Raw genomic sequence first — 18,307 nt, forward strand, 5'->3', positions numbered from 1 at the left:
CCCACACTCTCAGAGCGGAAGTGCGCCTGAAGCGCCACCATCGCTGCGTGACGTAGCAGAGTTGAGTGGTGTATATCACGCACAAGCAAATGAACAGACGCCATCAAGCCACAAAACGCATGACTGCTTCACTTCTCTAGCAGAAGCGTTGCCGCGGCATTCCCTTCGCTGATCAATGCTTGCAGAAATGAATCGCGCTCAAGCTAGCATCTGGCAACCCCTCCCATTCTAAGTCGTTTCCCATACATAGCTTACAATTGGAGCCAGGCGAGATAGCGCGAACAATTCCCCGAGGTCGAACAAAGCGGACGATCCCACATTCGCTTATTCCCGAAGTGGACAATGGCGGGCGTTGCATCGCGTTCGATTAAATAATAGGCTGGGAATATGTCGTGTGACTATATTGTAGGGCCCCGAGATGCGTAAAGCCCACGATCACGTGACAGCTCTTGACTATGATAGGCCAAGAGAGTCCGTAGCAAGCATTGCGGTTCATTCGACCTTGAAGCCGAGTAGCCGCGAATAAGATGAAACGGTGCGACGAGCTGCGTTATTGAAAAACAGAAAAAAAATAATCTCATTGTTTTTTTTTGTTTTTATTTATCTTTAGATGTGGCGATTTTAACATATAAATGCTGGAACCATCAGGGAGAGATCATTTTGTGGTTATTATAATTGTGTTAATTCAGATTGCTCTCTACACTCTCGGAAAAAAATGGCATATTCTTACCCATGTACGGACACCCCAAAGCTTCAGTTTGACGTACAGCACGCTGACGTCGAACAGACGGCCCCAACTTTTATGAAGGGCTTGATAACGGTGATGCATACTTCATTAAACAGATAAAGTACGTGTAAAGAACTATAAGAAAAACACTGAGGTTTTGCAGTAGGACCAAGAAATCCACGATTACTCATTTTTTTAGTCACTAACACGTACATTAGCTATTTCAATAAGTTGTACCGCTCGGCTATCAAGCCGCTCGTGAAAGTTGGTGCTCTCCGTTCGATGTCAGCGTGCTGTACGGAAGTTTTGGGGTCTATTTTATGAGACAAGGGGTGTAAGAATATACCTTTTTTTTTTTTTTTGAGAGTCTACACTAATCCACTATCTCCATATATTTTGAGTTTCGAGACTTGCGGCTTTTCGAGACAAAACCTTCCTAACTAATGCTGCCTACGAGGCAGAATTTTTAGCGCACTTGTTACTTCGATGCGTTGTAGTGTGCATTGAACTGATCCGTGTAATTACCACGCCGTTCTCATCATGCCGTAAATAATTCGCGGTGCGCGAATGCTATTGACCGTAAACTTTCACCAATGGTATACATAGGGTGATGCCAATAATGGCGAACTGTTATAGTAACTAAGAATGTGAGAACGGCAAGGAGGAGCTTCAAGGGCCGGTTTGCTGGAAACAGCGCCTCAGCTGAGACTGGGTGAAAGAAAGCACTGCCAAAGCAAGCGCACCAGCTGAACGGGAGTCAAACCGCGTCCCAAGACGCTCGCGCGCCCCAGCCTTTGCAGTGCTTTTTTTACCCAGTCTCAGGTGAGACGCTGTTCTAGCAAGGTGGCCCAGTTATTAAAACGAAAGCCTTGTATGTCTCATCATTCAGTCGACCTTCAAGTCCCTGAGCGAAAACACTTCGACGACACGAAAGCTACCAAAACTCGACGGCTACACGAAAGGTACAAAAAGCCACGGTTCGGCACTGGACCAAGAGATGGCGTTACTTGTGCCATAATCGGCGGAGGGGCTATATTCCTCCGAAAGGACATTTCGCTCTTGTCCCTCAGCGGGCGCCGAGCCATCCACCTTTCGTTCAATAGTGGCGGAGGGATACCGCCACATCCGTAAACCATGAGTGTGTCTTTAATGCACCGGCGCTTGGGCCGACGCATTAAATTTGTCTTAGGGATAAGATAAAGGACCCTATGTTTTTCAGCATCCCAGCTCGTGTGTGCTACTAATTTTTGGTTCTAGCTTCAACAGCGCTATGTCGTCTAGTGCACCTGAAGCGCGCGCGCGCAGCCAAAGCACGGCGGAAGACATGAAGCTTGTGCTGGAGGCGTTCGAAAGACGTGACCTGTCGTTCCCAATGTTTCAATGACTTTAGTGCTCTTTTCCCCTTCGAACCAAAATACTTTATTCGAAACTACTATGCTTCACCTCACCTTAGCATACACTACTGTTATCCGCGCATGCTAAAAGCACGAGCTATTAGCTTTGAATGAAGCCTTGGCGGCTGCACAAGCCGTCGTGCAGTGAGTCCTCAAGTCAAGGCAGTATACGCTACTCGCTCCCGCTTGCACAACCTTCATAGTTAGTCCATGCTAAGGCGAGACGAAGTATAACCAGGTGGAAAGTGATTATGTGGAGCACTAACGGAAAAATCACCAATCTGAAATTCCTGCTAAGAGTGTCGCGCAGCGATTGCTCGACATTGTTAGTACAAAGATGACATCGGCGAGATTTTCGTATTTTATTTTGAAAGGAAAACGGCGGGGGCACCATATATAAACACTTCTGGTAATGTTCCAAATGAATATATTGCAGTACAGTACGTAGTAGTTCAGAAAATAGCCTTTCAAGTCTTAAAAAAAGAAACGATGAGCTTGCTTGCGCAAACAGTGTCGAGCGATGCATGTATTCCGATGCCACGATACAACCCCTCACTCATGATGCTTCTCTCGCTGCCCATCGACATGGCAAAGTTATGTGAACGCGTTAATCGTTTAGATTATGGGCGCCCAGGCGGCCATGTTGAAAATCAGCACCTCTGGCCAGACAATTCCCTGCCGTCTTATTGTTCCCGGTGGCCAATATGAAAATGAGCACTGCTGACCAGACACTAGCTGGTGTGTTTATATTTATGGAGGCCAAGCTGCAAATCAGCACTTTTGGCGGGCCACTTCCCTGGCGTATTTATGTCTCCGGCGACCAAGCTGAAAATCTGTACATCTGGTCAGACACTTAATTGCTGTTCGTGCTTATGTCTCTGGCGGAACAAGCTGAAAATCAGCACTTCTGGCCAGACACTAGCTGGTGTGTTTATATCTCTGGAGGCCAAGCTGCAAATCAGCAGTTTTGGCGGGCCACTTCCCTGCCGTATTTATGTCTCCGGCGGCCAAGCTGAAAATCTGTACATCTGGCCAGACACTTAATTGCTGTCCGTGCTTATGTCTCCGGTGGCCAAGCTGAAAATCAGCACTGCCGACCAGACACTAGCTGGTGTGTTTATATCTCTGGAGGCCAAGCTGCAAAACAGCACTTCTGGCGGGCCACTTCCCTGCCGTATTTATGTCTCCGGCGGCCAAGCTGAATATCTGTACATCTGGTCAGACACTTGATTGCTGTCCGTGCTTATGTCTCCGGCGGCCAAGCTGAAAATCAGCACTTCTGGCCAGACACTGGCCGGCCGTGTTTATGTCTCCGGTGGCCAAATTAGAAACAGATAGTTTGTGGCCGGTCTCTTGCCCGTCGTGTTACAGCGAATCTGTATATGACTCGCACGTGTGATCTTTTCATGTCCGTCGACAGAAAACCCACGCGCGCTTCTTATCACTGTTCACGCATGCTTTATTTCTTATAATGTGGTTTTGGCACTTGTTTCAATAAAAGAACCACAAAACAAGTGTCAAAACTACGTGATGATGATTAACTTGTATAACTCGCCGCATGCTTTTCTTGGTAAAGATTAGGATTGCATAATCTGCCGTGGCGACGGCAACCGTATGAAGTCTTTCCTATATAAAAACGTTTTGGTACAGCGCATTCACTTTCTTTCGTCCATAATTTGTTATATACCCTTCTGTTGTTTACAAACATGAACCGCCGCTTGCGTCTTAAGCGAATTCCGGTCGCACCGTTTTTGCAAGCCTGTTGAGCTTGCTTATGTCACCTGTGCTAGAAAGCATAAATCTACACGAACAACAAAGTTGGAGGCTTAACATGGGCCTCTGGCTGCACTTACTTCTTTAGAGGAGGCAAGTTGGTTTACCAGGCTACTCCAAACATTTTAACAAATCTCGCACTCCTTCGTTCTTTCGCGTTTACCTGGAGAACAGGTGGTTAAACGTTTCATCGAGGAACTCATAATTGCTGATCGCATTCCTGGGGTCGTCCGAGATTGAGAGGCTAATTTAACCTTCGTCACCCCACCTCACTCTCCATCTTCCCCACTCTCCCTACCAAGTGAGGCCACGAAGGTAGGCTTGTAAATCAAAATAAGATGCGTCTAAAAAAAAATAATTTTAAGCATCAGTGTAAAGGTTGCCTCTGTTCCCTTTTTTTTATAAGCCGTAAGTTCTCTCAGACATCAAAGACGCCCCACTTGGTGGCGTTCGCCATAAAAAGGGTCTATAGTGCAGTGGGCAATCGTTGCAGGTGATACCAAAGTTTCGCTGTCTAACCACCTTCACAGCGTGGATTGGAGCCTTCAACTTTTTTTTTAATATCTCCGGTGGCCAAGAACTTGCCAGTGGCCAAGCTATCCGGACATTGGCCAACCTCTGACCGATCGAAGCTCACGTTTTAGTGCCGCTTGGCATTTTCCCAGATTTCAATGTGTTTCCAATTGCTCGATCACGGTCACGTGGTTTATTTATCGGCGTTTGGAATACGAGCTCTGACGACAAATCGTTTAAAATTCGCGAACATCTCTGCTTAATCGACCGCTTTCGTCCTCGCCACTCAAGAACCGAACCTATGCACGCTTACGACAAACTTGCCCAGGAGGCGTCCTTAAAGTGCAAAGTCGCTCCATCGTTTGCTTTTCTCCCTCTTAAGGGCTCTCCACATCACAACAATCGCAGCGTTGTGCCGTAGGCGTGTGCTGGGCTCAGGAATCTTCAAGGTCGTACGCGACCGACGCGCCGTGGAGCGTGACCTCGCACGAGTGTCTCACGCGGCGACGGTCCAGATGAGATCGCGGATTTCCATGCCGCCGATCGATCCGGTCATTAAGATTCGAGTCGCACGCACACACATGCACGCACGTGAAAGGTTGTTCCTCCCCTGCGCCCGCCGTGTCCCGAGGGAGGCATCCTTCTTACATGGACGACGGAACTCTTCAAACGCGCCTCGTTGTTTCAAAAGTGGGCTCCGCCTTTGGGGAGTTGTAACCCGGTGGGCACTTCCTGGTTTATTTTGCTACTATCATTCTGTGTGGCATCAAAACTCACAGGGTCCGGGTGTGGCCCAACCGTTGATATGCATTTAAAACGTGGAGAGGCGAATTTTAGATGATGCATAGCTTGTCTTAAAAAGAAGTCATGGTTTAAAGTGGCGGGGACCCTGCTACACCCTTATAAACGAGGAAAGAAAGGCATATTCCCCTGGGAATATTATTAAAATTCACGATATTTTTAAGAGAGACAATGTAGTTAAGAAACGGGCCAAGAATACTAGTTTCCAGCGTTGTTATCACATTTGTTCTGCGTACGTTAAGGAATTGAACAAATACAAGATTGCAGTAATTCACTAAAATTTCCCCTGCGTGAACGAGTGAGGCACTGCCGCTTTCCGCATATATAAGTACCACGGTCTAGTGAAGCACCAGCTTCGATTATGTGTTTTTTTTTATAAATATATCTTTATCTTTAAGCTTTTTTCGTTAGAACTATGCAATAATCTCAACACTACTTTTGCGAGTACCTGCATTTTATTAGTGCACATAAAAGTGCAAGCGTAAATATGAAACGAATGTTTTTTTTTTCTAGACTGTTCGACAGCTAATTGGTTATTAATGAAGTAAATCAAAAACGGTGTGCTCCGTAAGACCAAAAGAATTGTGCTCCCGTAGTAAACCTTCCCCCTAGTACTAGTATGCTCCCTACTTGTGCTTGATTGCAAGTTTAGCTTTATTGAAACAGATAGCTTTGCGTGTTAAATAAATTCCGCTCTCAATTGTAAAACGACATACTAAACTGCGTTGTTTCAACAGTGAGGGCCTTTAGAATCTTTATAAAGCAGAACCGATAGTTGTCCTGAGTTTTTCGAAAAATTATATTTTATTGACAGAGACTGAAACGCGGAATTAATATGCTACATTTTCTTCGTCCGCCGCATTAATTGTTTACTGAGAATGGCGAAAGTTTTTCACTGTTCTGTCGTAACTGTTCCAGGTCGTACGGCGACAAAACATTTGCAGCCAAACACAGGACAAATGAAGTAATGTTGACTGCCGACAAATATTGCAGAACGCGGACTATTAGTCCAGTTCCTCTATTTATCTACGTAATAATCTGCATTTTCTTGCCTTTTTCTTTTCGCATATGATTTGTTGGGTTTGGTAACAAGAGCAAACGACAAACCGTATCAGGTCGTTATCAAAACCAGAGAGCCCAGTTATATATATATAAATATGAATGTATGTAAAAGAAACATAATGGACAGAAAATATGTTATGGAATACTTGAATGATGTAAGCCAAGAAGGAAGTTTTCCCCATTATAAAATAATCGAAACTGCGCATAACAAACAGCCATTGCAAAACACAAAACTGATGAGATATTTTGAAGAAGCTTAAACCGAAAGCACAGTGTATGTTGGACCAGTGCACGACTGAACAAATTAGTGTTTATCTACGATTATTCGTAGTATTAATATTTAAAAAAAATTAAATGTTATAACATACTGTTCGTTTTATTTGTCACAAGGACGGGATCAAGTGTGGCAGCTGGAACATAGATTGAAGCTTCGCCTGAATATATCAAGAGTTATAAATAGGCCCCGTTAAAAAATAGTGACTTCTCCTCCATCATCAGGAAACCACGCAATCTGGTGGAACAGCCAACACTGCGACACATGCACTGCTATAAAAACGCATACGGGAAGACTGTAAAATGTACAATCTTGTCACTGCAATGGCGTTTTCATTTTTTTCAGTCTCCCTTTTGTTTTGTGTCTAGTTCTAGGAAAAATGGGTTTATTGACTTGGGGTCATTATTTATCTAAATATTAAAATCAATATTTTAGTACATGGAACATTATTCGAGGCTAATGTAAAGTAGAATACCTATTAAAACCGAGCGTGAATGTAGGACAAAATAGATGTGATCATTCACTCACATTTCTAGGGTGGGTAAATTCAGCGCAGACAAAAACCTTTACCTTCAATATCGTGGGTTAGGAACCCGTTTCCACCAAGGCATCTGGGGCTCCACTTTTTCTGAAGTCACTGATTACAATTATTTAAGGGTGACCATTTTTAAAAAGCTTTTCTGGAATACCCATATCAATAATCTCTGGTTATTCGCATTTCGGAATCTTGGTTTTCTTAGTCGCAAGCTAATGAAAACATCATCAGTGTCAAACTTTTAGCTGACAGCACTTTTGTACGATAGAACCTCGAGCACGCCAGCCTTATATAAGAGTCATTCAATAAAAAGAAATATTTCAAAGCTAGGAATATCCAGACTTGTGCGGTCGGATTCATCTATGCAAAATTTGAAATGTGATATTCTTTGACTTGCTTTTTTTCTTTTGAGACAGCACTCTAGTTTGCGCGTCTAACTTTCATCTATTGTACGCTATCGTCCAGGTCACCCCTGCCCGCCCTGACTCAATGTGACCATGCGCCCCCTCTCAAGAAGCTACAACCGTCATCCCGCCGTCCTTGAAACTTGGCCCCGACCGTCAAGCTTCTTCACCCGGATAAGAACTGCCCTACGCTTCACTCTCACGAAAGCTCCAACCGTCACCCCGCCGAAATTTGGACTCGACCGTAGCATTGTATAAATACCACCCGCGTTCATCTGTACAAGTTAAGGGAGTGGCCGAGTGGGCTAACGCGTCTCAGCTCGGAGCGTGGAGCGAAAGCTTGCGCTGGGAACCTCCTGGGTTCGATCCCCGCCGCCCCCGCCCGTTTCGATCTGGATGAGTTTTGTACCGGCGCGCGTTCGTGTGATCACTACTGCGTGATGCACGTTAAAAATCCCAGGTTAGCGCTTGTACCGCACTGGCTAAATTTCTCATCTTTGGCTAAGAGACCGATTACCCGTTGAGGCGCATCTCCATCAAGGCTGTATAAACATAAAGAGCAAGCCAATTTTTTTTTTCTGTAAAAGTTTTTTTTGACGAAGTCCGGACTCCCGCCTTCGTCAGGAAGAACTGACGTTTTCACTAAGGTTTCTTTTCTTATATATATATATATATATATATAACTCGGCATTTGCTTTTCACGCTATCGCAAACAAACTGGCAGACAATTAAATCAATGCCAACGCCACGTGTTATGCGGCGAAGCGACACTGCACAAACACTCCCGAGCTATCAAAACGCAACCTCATAATCTAGCGTAGCTTTTTCATTTTGTAGCAACCTAGAAAAATAAAACCCAATTTAGAGTTTACACACCACGTCTAAAGCTCCTGAGAGCTTAAATAAAATATAGAAAACGGTGAGCTGGGAGCACTTCGTTTTCGTGCCACAGCCATTGAGAGCGCAATCTGAGCGGAGAAGAACATCGAGAAACAAAACGGAAAGTGACAGACGTGAACTTAATGAGCGTCCGTCTGCGTCTTTCTATAAAGCACTAAACTAAACAACCAGACAAAAAACTTTTTTAACAAGGTTTGGATACGACTAGCATGTTCTAAAACGAAGTTTGGACGAAAAAATCTTTTTTAACGTAATATATACATCCATTAAAACATTCATTTTTGTGTCGAGTGATTTTGTTTTTTCTGTTGCCTCGACCCAAAATAATAGAACAATGTATTTTTTTTTTTAAGTTTTTGAGTTTCAGGCGCATATTAACCCCCCCCCCCTCCCCCCTTCTCCCAAATAGACCCAAAGAGAGACACTAAACGAGGCACGTCACGACACTCGAAATAAGACTTTTTTTTTTTAGAATGTTTTTTCTTTGTGTGTTTTATCCAGGCAGTTAAGAAATGAACTCTTTTTTAGTCCGCTGTTTTTTTAAGCAGTAGTCACGAATACTTTTTAATAATAACACGAGAAGAGCCACTTACCAACTCCGACGGCGACACAAGCCCAAAGTACCATCCAAATCGCGGTGCTCCGAGACAACGCGGGCCGAGCCGACCCGTTGGCCCGGCCCGCGGGTCGCATTCCGAGCTTCAAAACCAGCGCACGATCCACGCACAGATCCGCGCACAAGACGACGCCTATAAATCCGGGCAACTCGAAATCCAAGGCGAGAGAAAAAAGGATCACGTCGATAAAAACAGCAGAGCCGTCCACATTCACTTCACTCCAATCTTGGCACAACGCGTCAAAGGGACGCAGACTCAGACCCCCAGAACGCGAGACATACTCCTGCCATGGAACAGACTCCAACTGCGGCCGGTGTGTGTCCAACGCGTATTCCCCGCGCGCAGAAATGCGCAGCCGTCCTGCGTCGCCGCGCCGGTGTAGTGGTGTCTGCTAGGATTCCGGCGCGCCGCCGCGAAGCGTTCGGCGGCACCACCACCGCCGACGCAAAGTGATCGCCGCGCCGCCGCCGACGTAATCTCTTTTTGGGCGGTGCTTTCAAATTGGATGGGAGTGTTTTTTGTTTTTCTTGTATTTTTAACGCAAGGTTTCTTTTAGGGGCAAAGCCCCTTAGGGTCTAGCCTTGTCCGGCGTCCGTGCACACATCGACTGCCATCCCCATCTCTCTTCATAAAAAAAAAAAAAAAAAAAAGTTCGCGCACTTGGCAGGATTCGAACCTGTGCGGAAAGACCCCGATGGATTTCTAGTCCATCGCCTTAACCACCCCGCCACGACTGCGGGGCGAGTAGAGGGCTCTGAGATGTGGTAGTAATTCAAGAGCTGGGGATGTCAACGATGAATAATTGCATGTAGCCGCTCAACGTCTCTACAGGAGAGGGCGCTGCGGTCAAATGCGTATATAATAGCGTTAAACGTCGCATGCATTGGCTCAACGTTTATAGACAAGAGAGCGCCGCGGTCAAATGCTCAAATGAGTATATAACCACGATCCATACTACACATTCACTCTCTGACATGGACCGTTGACTTAAGCGGTGGAGATGCGTTCCCACGGCTTCTCGCGGATCCAAGCTGATCCCCCAGAAGAACCATTGGCTCTGCATTTCACCGACCATAAAGCAGTAATAATGAAGTCGAAACGCAACCCGGAACTCAGCACTACCTATGAGCTATAAAAAAATAAGCACCATCAGCACTACCTATGAACAATAAAATCAGCGTCATCAGCACCACCAGAGCTTCGCCCCAATCAGCATCATTCACCACGTGGAGATGCGATCTTTTTTTTTTTTGGTTAAGGGTAATGTGGTAGAAGCTTAAGACGAAATATCATTGAATCTAGAACAGTATTGTGCTGTGACCGTGCGTCCTTAGGTTGTGTGCATGCATTTGTGTGCCTTCTAAGCTGATAGCGCTAAACATAATGTGAAACTACCAACATAACGTGAAACGAAGTATAGTGAAGCGGACTTCTATGCGTTCACAATCGTGAAATAAAATAGTGCATTTAAGACAACATATTTGCGTCTTTTAGCGTCTGCTTTTCCGGCACTTATTTTGAAGCGTAGTGTAGTGAAGAATTTCCGAGCTGATGAACGTCTTTTTCCGTTTAGTTTTATTATTACTTTAAAAAAATAAGCACTGCTCTTGTTTTGTTTTCACTTTTCGTGTGGCAGTCCTCCTACGTAACTTAACTTATCACACATTCAAGCCTCTTCTTTTCTTGACAGCTACGACAAAATCAAACGATGGACAACAAAAATAAATGGCTGAGAAAAAACGCACGACAAAATTGGTCGATTGGTTCACTTATTGAATTTAATATTTGATTGATGAATTCATTGAATAATTAGTTAATTTAATGATTCAGGAGCGATTTTTTACTCGTTTTCGTTCTGATGGATTAATTGATTGGACGATAAAGTGGTTGGTTAAATAATTATTTATAATGCAGTTTCAAGTAAATAATAAAAAAAGCGTTATTATTTTGCAGCTTATAGGACTTTATATGTTTATCTTCTCCTGGGGAACTGTGCAATAAAATAGACCGGCAAACTTTATTGAGAAAACGAAGACCAAGCAAAAAGGACGCAGGGGACATATTGTTTGCTTTGATTGCCACAGGTTTCAATTTTCTAGGAAGCCAGTATTTAACTTTGCAAAAAAATGTTCGGATTAATTTTGATTCGGAAGTACCAAAGCAATTCAATGAAGTAAACACCACGACACAAATACAAAGGCGATCAAAACAGTCTCGATTCCCCAGACAACACGATGAAGAAGCACCGCGGGTGTTTCTTCAGCGCGTTCTGAGTGCTTCTTCTGAGAGTTCTGAGTACGCGTTCTGGTCTAAGAGCAACTAACGACTCACTTACCAAGAGCTCACGCAGAAAATATATTTGCTCAGTAAAAGGTGCAAGAGATTCCCGTAAAAATGTGTATCTACTAAAATATAGACAAGAATACTTTTCTTCGTCATGCAGACTCACACATTATTCTAAGGAGAATCAAAGAACCGCTACAGATGTTTTTTCTCGTCTAATAAAAATTTCAGGCATATTTTAGATTATTTCCAAGCTATTGAGTTTCACAATTGGGATCGTGATTGAACTTAAAAATTTACGTTGAAATATTTGATTGGAAATTGCTTAAATGCCAATATATATCTCTGACGACTTACCTAAGCTGTAGCACTGATTGTAAAAGAAAAAAAAATATTCCATTCATAGAAAAACATGTATTAAGGCATATGCAGTTTCTATAGTTTCTTTGGTGGAACGCCATTGTTTATAGATGGGTTGATGTTCAGAATCTCAAGCCCACGTTGGTTACATAAATTTCGTGCATTTTAATCCTAGGTATTCGAAAACCCTAGAAACGGATCCAAGGTTTAATCAAAAATTTATCAACATAGTGCAAATTAAAAGGATTGACATTTGTGTGCAATCTTTTGGTAGCTTTACGCACGTCACCTTTTTTTCCCGCAGTCAACTTAACCTTTTTTTCGTTAATCTTCTGTTGACCTTCAATTCAGGACGACACCGGTGCGTTGACGTCTTTATCAGCTGAAAATTGTACTCTAGAAAGTTATCAATTTCAAAACACAAAAACAGGAAATAATTCGATAGAGCCAGGTGACAACTGTAGGGGAGATGGTTCAGCATCTGGAAACCACATTTTCGGATGGTAGCTTGTGATTGACGCGGCACGTAAACAAGCGCATCGTCATGTACAAAGAAACGTACCTGCTGGTAGAGTTCCTCTTGATTTCTTCTAGATTGACTTCCCAAAATAGCTTATTGTGCTGACGTTACTTTCTCCACTAATGATTGCCTTGTGTGCCATTATCTCCAAAAACTAGTTTTTCGAGAATCCCAGAAGACAGTTGCCATAACTTTGCCTGGTCATTTTTAAAGCGCAGCTCTTTCAGGCTTCAGCGGCGTCGCCATCGCCGTCGCCGTCGGCGTGGGCGTAACCGTGAGGTCACGTGACGCCCGTGACTTCAGGGGGGTCACGTGACCTCAGAGGGGTCACGTGACCTCAGGGAGGGTCACGTAACCTTACGGGGGCCACGTGGCTCCCGTGGCGGAGTAGCAGGCAGGATGACGAGGTGAGGAGGAGGGAGGAGGTGTATACCCTCCCCTCAATACCCTTCCATCCTCCTCCTCCAGAGCTGCGCTCCGATTCGGCGTTAGAGGGAGTTGTAAACGGCTTTCATTTTTTTCTATCAAACATTTTTGTTTTGGAAGAATAAGGCTGGCGTCTCCACTGGCTTCATTTTATAACCAAAAACTCTCTGATAGTCCCCAACCTAATCTCCAGTCACCAAACATTTAAATTTATTTACATAATCTTTGTGGATTACCTCCAAGTTCTCCTTGTAGTACTGGAGTCTCGATGCCTCCTCACGTGGCATTTTCATTTCTGGAATCTATTGTGCACTACCCTTTCACATGCCCAACATTTCATGTACCATTTTTCATAGCTGAAGTAGCCTGGGTGCTCATTTGTTTGGCTATTCTGCAAACTTCAATTCTTCTGTCTGACCCAACTAAGTTCTCAGCTCCCTTGCACATTTATGTGGAAGTTGCTTCCACAAGTCATCTACAGAAAAGAAGGGGGGGGGGGGGGTCACCTTCAATGGACTTTTCACCTCACGTAAACTGCTCGCCCTGAAGTTTTACTTTGTGAGCTGCACTGCAGCTCACAAACTGCAGTAATGCGCGCATAGATTGTTGATATAAATCTAGCATTATTTTGTTTATTTCAGACGAGGCTCTCTTGACATTCCGTCTCTTGAAATGTTCGTCTCACACTGGCCCGCAACTGTGCAGGCATAACCTTGAGGCATGTCATAACATGTCCAGACGTTTCCAAAACGCGTGTTAAAAAATATGGCAGATTTCCAGGCAATCGTGTTTCAGACGCGAAGCGTTCTTGCATCAAAAATGTTTAGTTATACTCCGAGTTTCCAGATGGCAGACGCCTACGTTCAAGGCGCTCTTCATCAGATAGTTTTACGAGTTCCATGTGTGCACTCGACAGTTGTTTCTAAAATGAAGCGATACTACCGCTAATCGGCTGATACACCTGGTGATCCTCCAGAGCCTTCCATACTCGTAAGCTTCTCTCCCTCAGTGTGCACAGGTGCTTGAGCTCCTCCTCGCCTACCTCACTACTCCTGGGCTACCCTTTTGGTCACATGACTTCTCCATTGACCAATCAGCGTCGGGCACATCAATCCTCCTCTCTCACCCGCCAACCAATTAGTGTCGATCCTCGCGGACACGCTTTCATCCGGGCCTCTCGAAATGTTGAACACGTAGGCAAAGAATGTTTCATGTTAAAACGTGTGACTGGCTGTCGTCTCTAGTTACCGGAAAAAGAGCCGATGCCCCGCAGGCTTTTCTCACTAAGTAGCACCTCCACTAACGGCAATGTGTCGTGACATGCTGGAAAAACTCAATGAATAAACAAAATACGTGCTGGAAAGACGCTCGCTTAATAATCTATATCGTGGGGGTTCGATTCATGCTGGGCGAAAACGACATGTTTCTGGGATGGCCTCCTTTCCTCCACTCAGGGCCACACTTTTAACTGAGTTTCACTTTTTCTTGGCTTAATGACATTCCGAAGACCTAGCCAAAAAACATTTCCACGTTAAGAAAGACCTTGACAACACAAATCGTTTTAGCAAAGACCACAGCAATGTTAGTCTTTATAAGGCTTTAAAAACCGTACGGTGGTCTGGAGCTTATTTCCTCTGCAAAACACGGCCATTCATTACTCAAACAATCGCACGTATACAAAAAAAAAAAAGTACACGTCTATACTTCGTTTAAGATTTAATCCGACCGCAGCCAACACTACGATTCCATGGTGTCGATTGGGCAGCACCAAAAATGCACCGTCATGGTACCCGTCGCCCTTGTGCGTTCGCATTCAGCGGCTAACCCAATCAAGCGCAATAAATGCGTCGTGAACCTGCGATTTTATTTGTTCGTGATTGGTTAAGCAGATGATAGAAGGCGCGCAAAAACGATGAGCGCCATACACTCTAAAATAAAAAGGCGTGCCCTACACCCTTTGTCGCATATGAAAGACTCCAAAACTTCAGTTCGACGTACTGCGCACTGACTTTGAACTGACGCCCCAACTTTTACTAGGGGCTTGATAACGGTGCGATGTAATATATTAAAAAGCTAAAATGCGTATCCAAGACCGCAAAATAATACAAAGTTAACATTCGAGAGAAGTCTCTCTTATTTTTGAGAAAGAATAATAATAAATAAGATATACACCGACCAAATCCTCGTTTAAAGGCGAAAACCTACGTTTTGATACCTGCTTGGTCTCTTCTTCAGGGGTTGACCGCGGCTATTACCGTTGAGGAGCAGTATTCTGTTTTCTTCTTCTTCTACGGTGGTGTCTTTTGTTTTGAATCGGTGAGGTGGCGAAGTCCGTTCACGTAGATGGTCGACAGGGTCTACGCTAAATTGTCCATGCACGGGAGACGCATACACCGTCCAAAGGATCGCCCGCCTAAAGAAGAAAGCACAAGGCGTTTTTTTATAAATTTTCCTGCGGGAATTGCCGAGTCGCATACATCGGTGAAGCAAAGAACTTTCAGCCAGCATTAGAACGACGTTCGCAAGTTTGAACGCAGCGCCGCAGTTGAGAACTGGACGTCAGGGACCACAGGATTGACTTCGCCAACACCAGCATCCTTGCCGTTGAGACCAACCCCGGACACATACTTTTCATTGTATGATTGCGCACCCAAACGATACCAGAAAACATAAATCTTTTGGCACTCTGTTGACTGTCTACGTGAACGGACTTCGACACCTCACCTATGCAAAACGAAAGACACCGCCGTAGATGAAGAAGAAAGCAGAATACTGCTCCTCAACGGCCATAGCCGCGGTGAACCCCTGAAGAATAGACGGAGGAGGTCTCGAAACGTAGGGTTCCGCCTCTAAACGAGGATTTTGTTCGTGTATATTTTATTTATTATTTAAAAAAAAGGTTTTGCAAAATGACCAAAACCTCGATTACTTTTTTTTTTCAGTCAGGTATACGTAATTTTATATACTTAATTTAATAAGTTGTACAACTCGGTTATCAAACCACTCGCTAAAATTGGTACTGTCCGTTCAACGTCATTTCGCTGTACGTCGAACTGAGATTTAGGGTCGTATTATACGTAGGATTCTACGTTTCCCTATAAATCCGATAAAAAGCCGAAAAACACTCCCCGGTAAAAATATTTTGAATTCTAATTTATCCGAACGACTCCGAATTCAGAAACTCAGTTGCAAAGAAAAAGAATCTTTTCCCGGGACCCAGACACTTTGTTCGTCCACTTTTATTGTTTCAATGTTTTTTCGTTCCATTTCGCCCTTTCCAAAGGTTTAAAAAAGAATGTCCTCTGAACGCTTATCAGAAAAAGCGGGCAGCGCAGAAAAGCTCAACGGAGAAAAGATCACCGGAGAAAAGCTCACCGGAAAATTGCTCTCTGCAAAACCGGCAGAGGCGGAGAAAAGCTCACCGGCCTTTGAACGGATACTGAGAGAAACTCACCGATTTTTTTTTAGCTTAGCGGATTCTGTTTTACACGTAGCAATTTAACAGAATTAGAATACGTCACTTCATGAAAAATGATTGTCCTCTTTTTTGTAATATTCCTGAAGTTCATTGGGCATTTCTACAAATTCCCGAGAGATTAGTAATTACGCATTTTGTATATTAATGACGCCGCAAGGGGGTGTAAAATCAGAACATCGGACGCCCGTGAAAAAGACTACAATTCATTGACAGCTTCACAGTGCACCGTCGGTAGCTCTGTCCGATAAAGAGGTTTCTTTTTTGCGACTTATTATGAATAGCGGTGTGTGACCCGTTTCAGCTCCGAAAGTTGCGGGATGCCTGATAAACAAGTAGGTGTTTTGTTGATGTAATCAATGTCGGCTCTGCTGTTTTCTTTCTGTTAATTTCATAGTAAAGCTTTTGTTGCGAGAACAACTTCGTCCTGTCGTGTTTGTTGTCTTCGGTCCGTCTTCGTCGTTTGAGCGGTTTTCATTATGTATAACGTTTGCCAACTCGCCCAATTCGCTACCTATAGAAGACTAGTTCTTATACAGGTCACGAGTAGCAACGGTGCCAGTGTGCAGCTCTGAAGGTCATGGGTGGCTTGCCGTACAAGGGCACTATCACACAAAGGCAACGTTTTGAAACACCACCACGAACCGCTAGAAAATGTGCATGCCCGTAAAAGGAAGAAACCTCGATATCCTATTGACTGTTTTATCCTGTTTTCAAATGTTGACAAAAGCTTCAAAGAGAATTCCAGGCACCGCGTTGTTGCCCATGCCTTTTTGGAGTTTCGGCATTTACAGCTTTGCTTTTTAGGTTTTAGGCTGACATTATCAAGTTTTTGAACTTTTTTCTTGTTCTTGAAATTCATAAATATTTGAGTTAGGCTTTCGTTTTTAGAGAGTGAACCACGGAAAACACTCACCCGCAATTAATAATTCGGGAGCAATATACGAAATAAGCTTAACAAATATTACAAAACCCAACATTTTATTTTGTACGAAGATGGCGATTTTTAATGATAATAAATTTATATATGTTGGGCAGTATCTAACAACCTCCATATAAAAATAAGAAGACAAATATCTGTGAGCTTTCTTCCGCATATGCTCGATGGCCGGTGGGCTTTTCTCCGGATCCGCCGTTTTTGCGGTCAGCTTTTCTCCGGGATTCGAAAAGGCAGGCGGCATACTCACGACAATGGCCTAGCCAAGAACAAAAACGTAGTCAGTTCAAGCGGGGGCCTCTCTCCCGGATGCCATTCCATCTAAGACCTTATCTTGCACTCCTGTTAACTCCTTTTTTTCGAACTGAACCTTTGCACACATTCCCCGGTCATCCTCGTTGTCGACAGAAATTCTAGATTCAGTCAGTTGCATTAATGTGGCAATTTGGTCCACTTGGTTAACGATCGTAGACAAGCGCGAGAAAAAAAAAAGAGGGACAAGAAGTTGACCGAAACACTTTCGCATTCTCAGCTAACATTCTTTGAAAAAACAATTCCTTATAGTAAATCCGTGAGGAATGTCAGTTATGTCTACAACCGGTGTAGCCCTATATCAAGAAACTCAGATTTTTTTAACGATAAGGTTACGGATATGTTACTTGTTCACCTCGTGCCTTTGGTTTTAATGTCCAACACCTCACGTAGCTCTCTAGATACTTTAACCTAGTATCTTCTTTTTTTTTTTTGGTTGTAGCACAATCTCTTAACGTAATTTCCCCCATTCCAAATGCCCCGTGCGATCTCCCCCGAGTGTGAAAATCCCGGTTTTCGAGACCCCTATCACGCTTGCCCCGGGCGTGAATATTCCCGCGCTTAATTCCCCCGCTATGTACCAGCGGGCGGTTCGGTTACGTGCTTTTCGGTGCCCAAACATTTCGATGCAGGGATCGGCATGCTTTTTCAGTGTAATACACGTCGGCGCAGAGAATTTCGGACGCACGGAATGTTCGCCTTGTAATTTTCAATCGTTTATTACTAAAATTAGCAGTGCTATTTTATAACTTTCATTTTCAACGTCTGAACATTACGTTCTTGACATTTCTAATGCGCTTGCGCCTAATAATATTGCATTCGTGCACCTCTGCTAATATTTGACGCCACCTCCTGCATCTTGACCTCGACTGTTTGACCACAACATCCTAGACAGCAATGTTACTATCGCTCCCAGAAGTCATCGAAGGTTCTCGAAGTTACTTTTTATGAAGGAACTATACACGAACTCATCTCTGTTACGTCACGGCGCGGG

General features: G+C 44.0%; 1 protein-coding gene across 1 annotated transcript in view; it reads right to left on the reverse strand.

Moving 5' to 3' along the window:
* Positions 1 to 9,346, reverse strand: part of LOC115318512 — a 220,761-nt gene extending 211,415 nt beyond the window's left edge. Inside the window, exon 1 of the mRNA XM_040500511.2 lies at positions 8,977 to 9,346. Within this exon, the coding sequence (XP_040356445.2) occupies positions 8,977 to 9,076 (100 nt within the window). The 5' untranslated portion in view covers positions 9,077 to 9,346. The remainder of the gene's footprint in view (positions 1 to 8,976) is intronic.
* Positions 9,347 to 18,307: the final 8,961 nt, after the last annotated feature.

This window comes from Ixodes scapularis, unplaced genomic scaffold, assembly GCF_016920785.2.
Source record: "Ixodes scapularis isolate PalLabHiFi unplaced genomic scaffold, ASM1692078v2 PGA_scaffold11__112_contigs__length_91849675, whole genome shotgun sequence".
Taxonomy (NCBI): Eukaryota; Metazoa; Arthropoda; class Arachnida; order Ixodida; family Ixodidae; genus Ixodes; species Ixodes scapularis.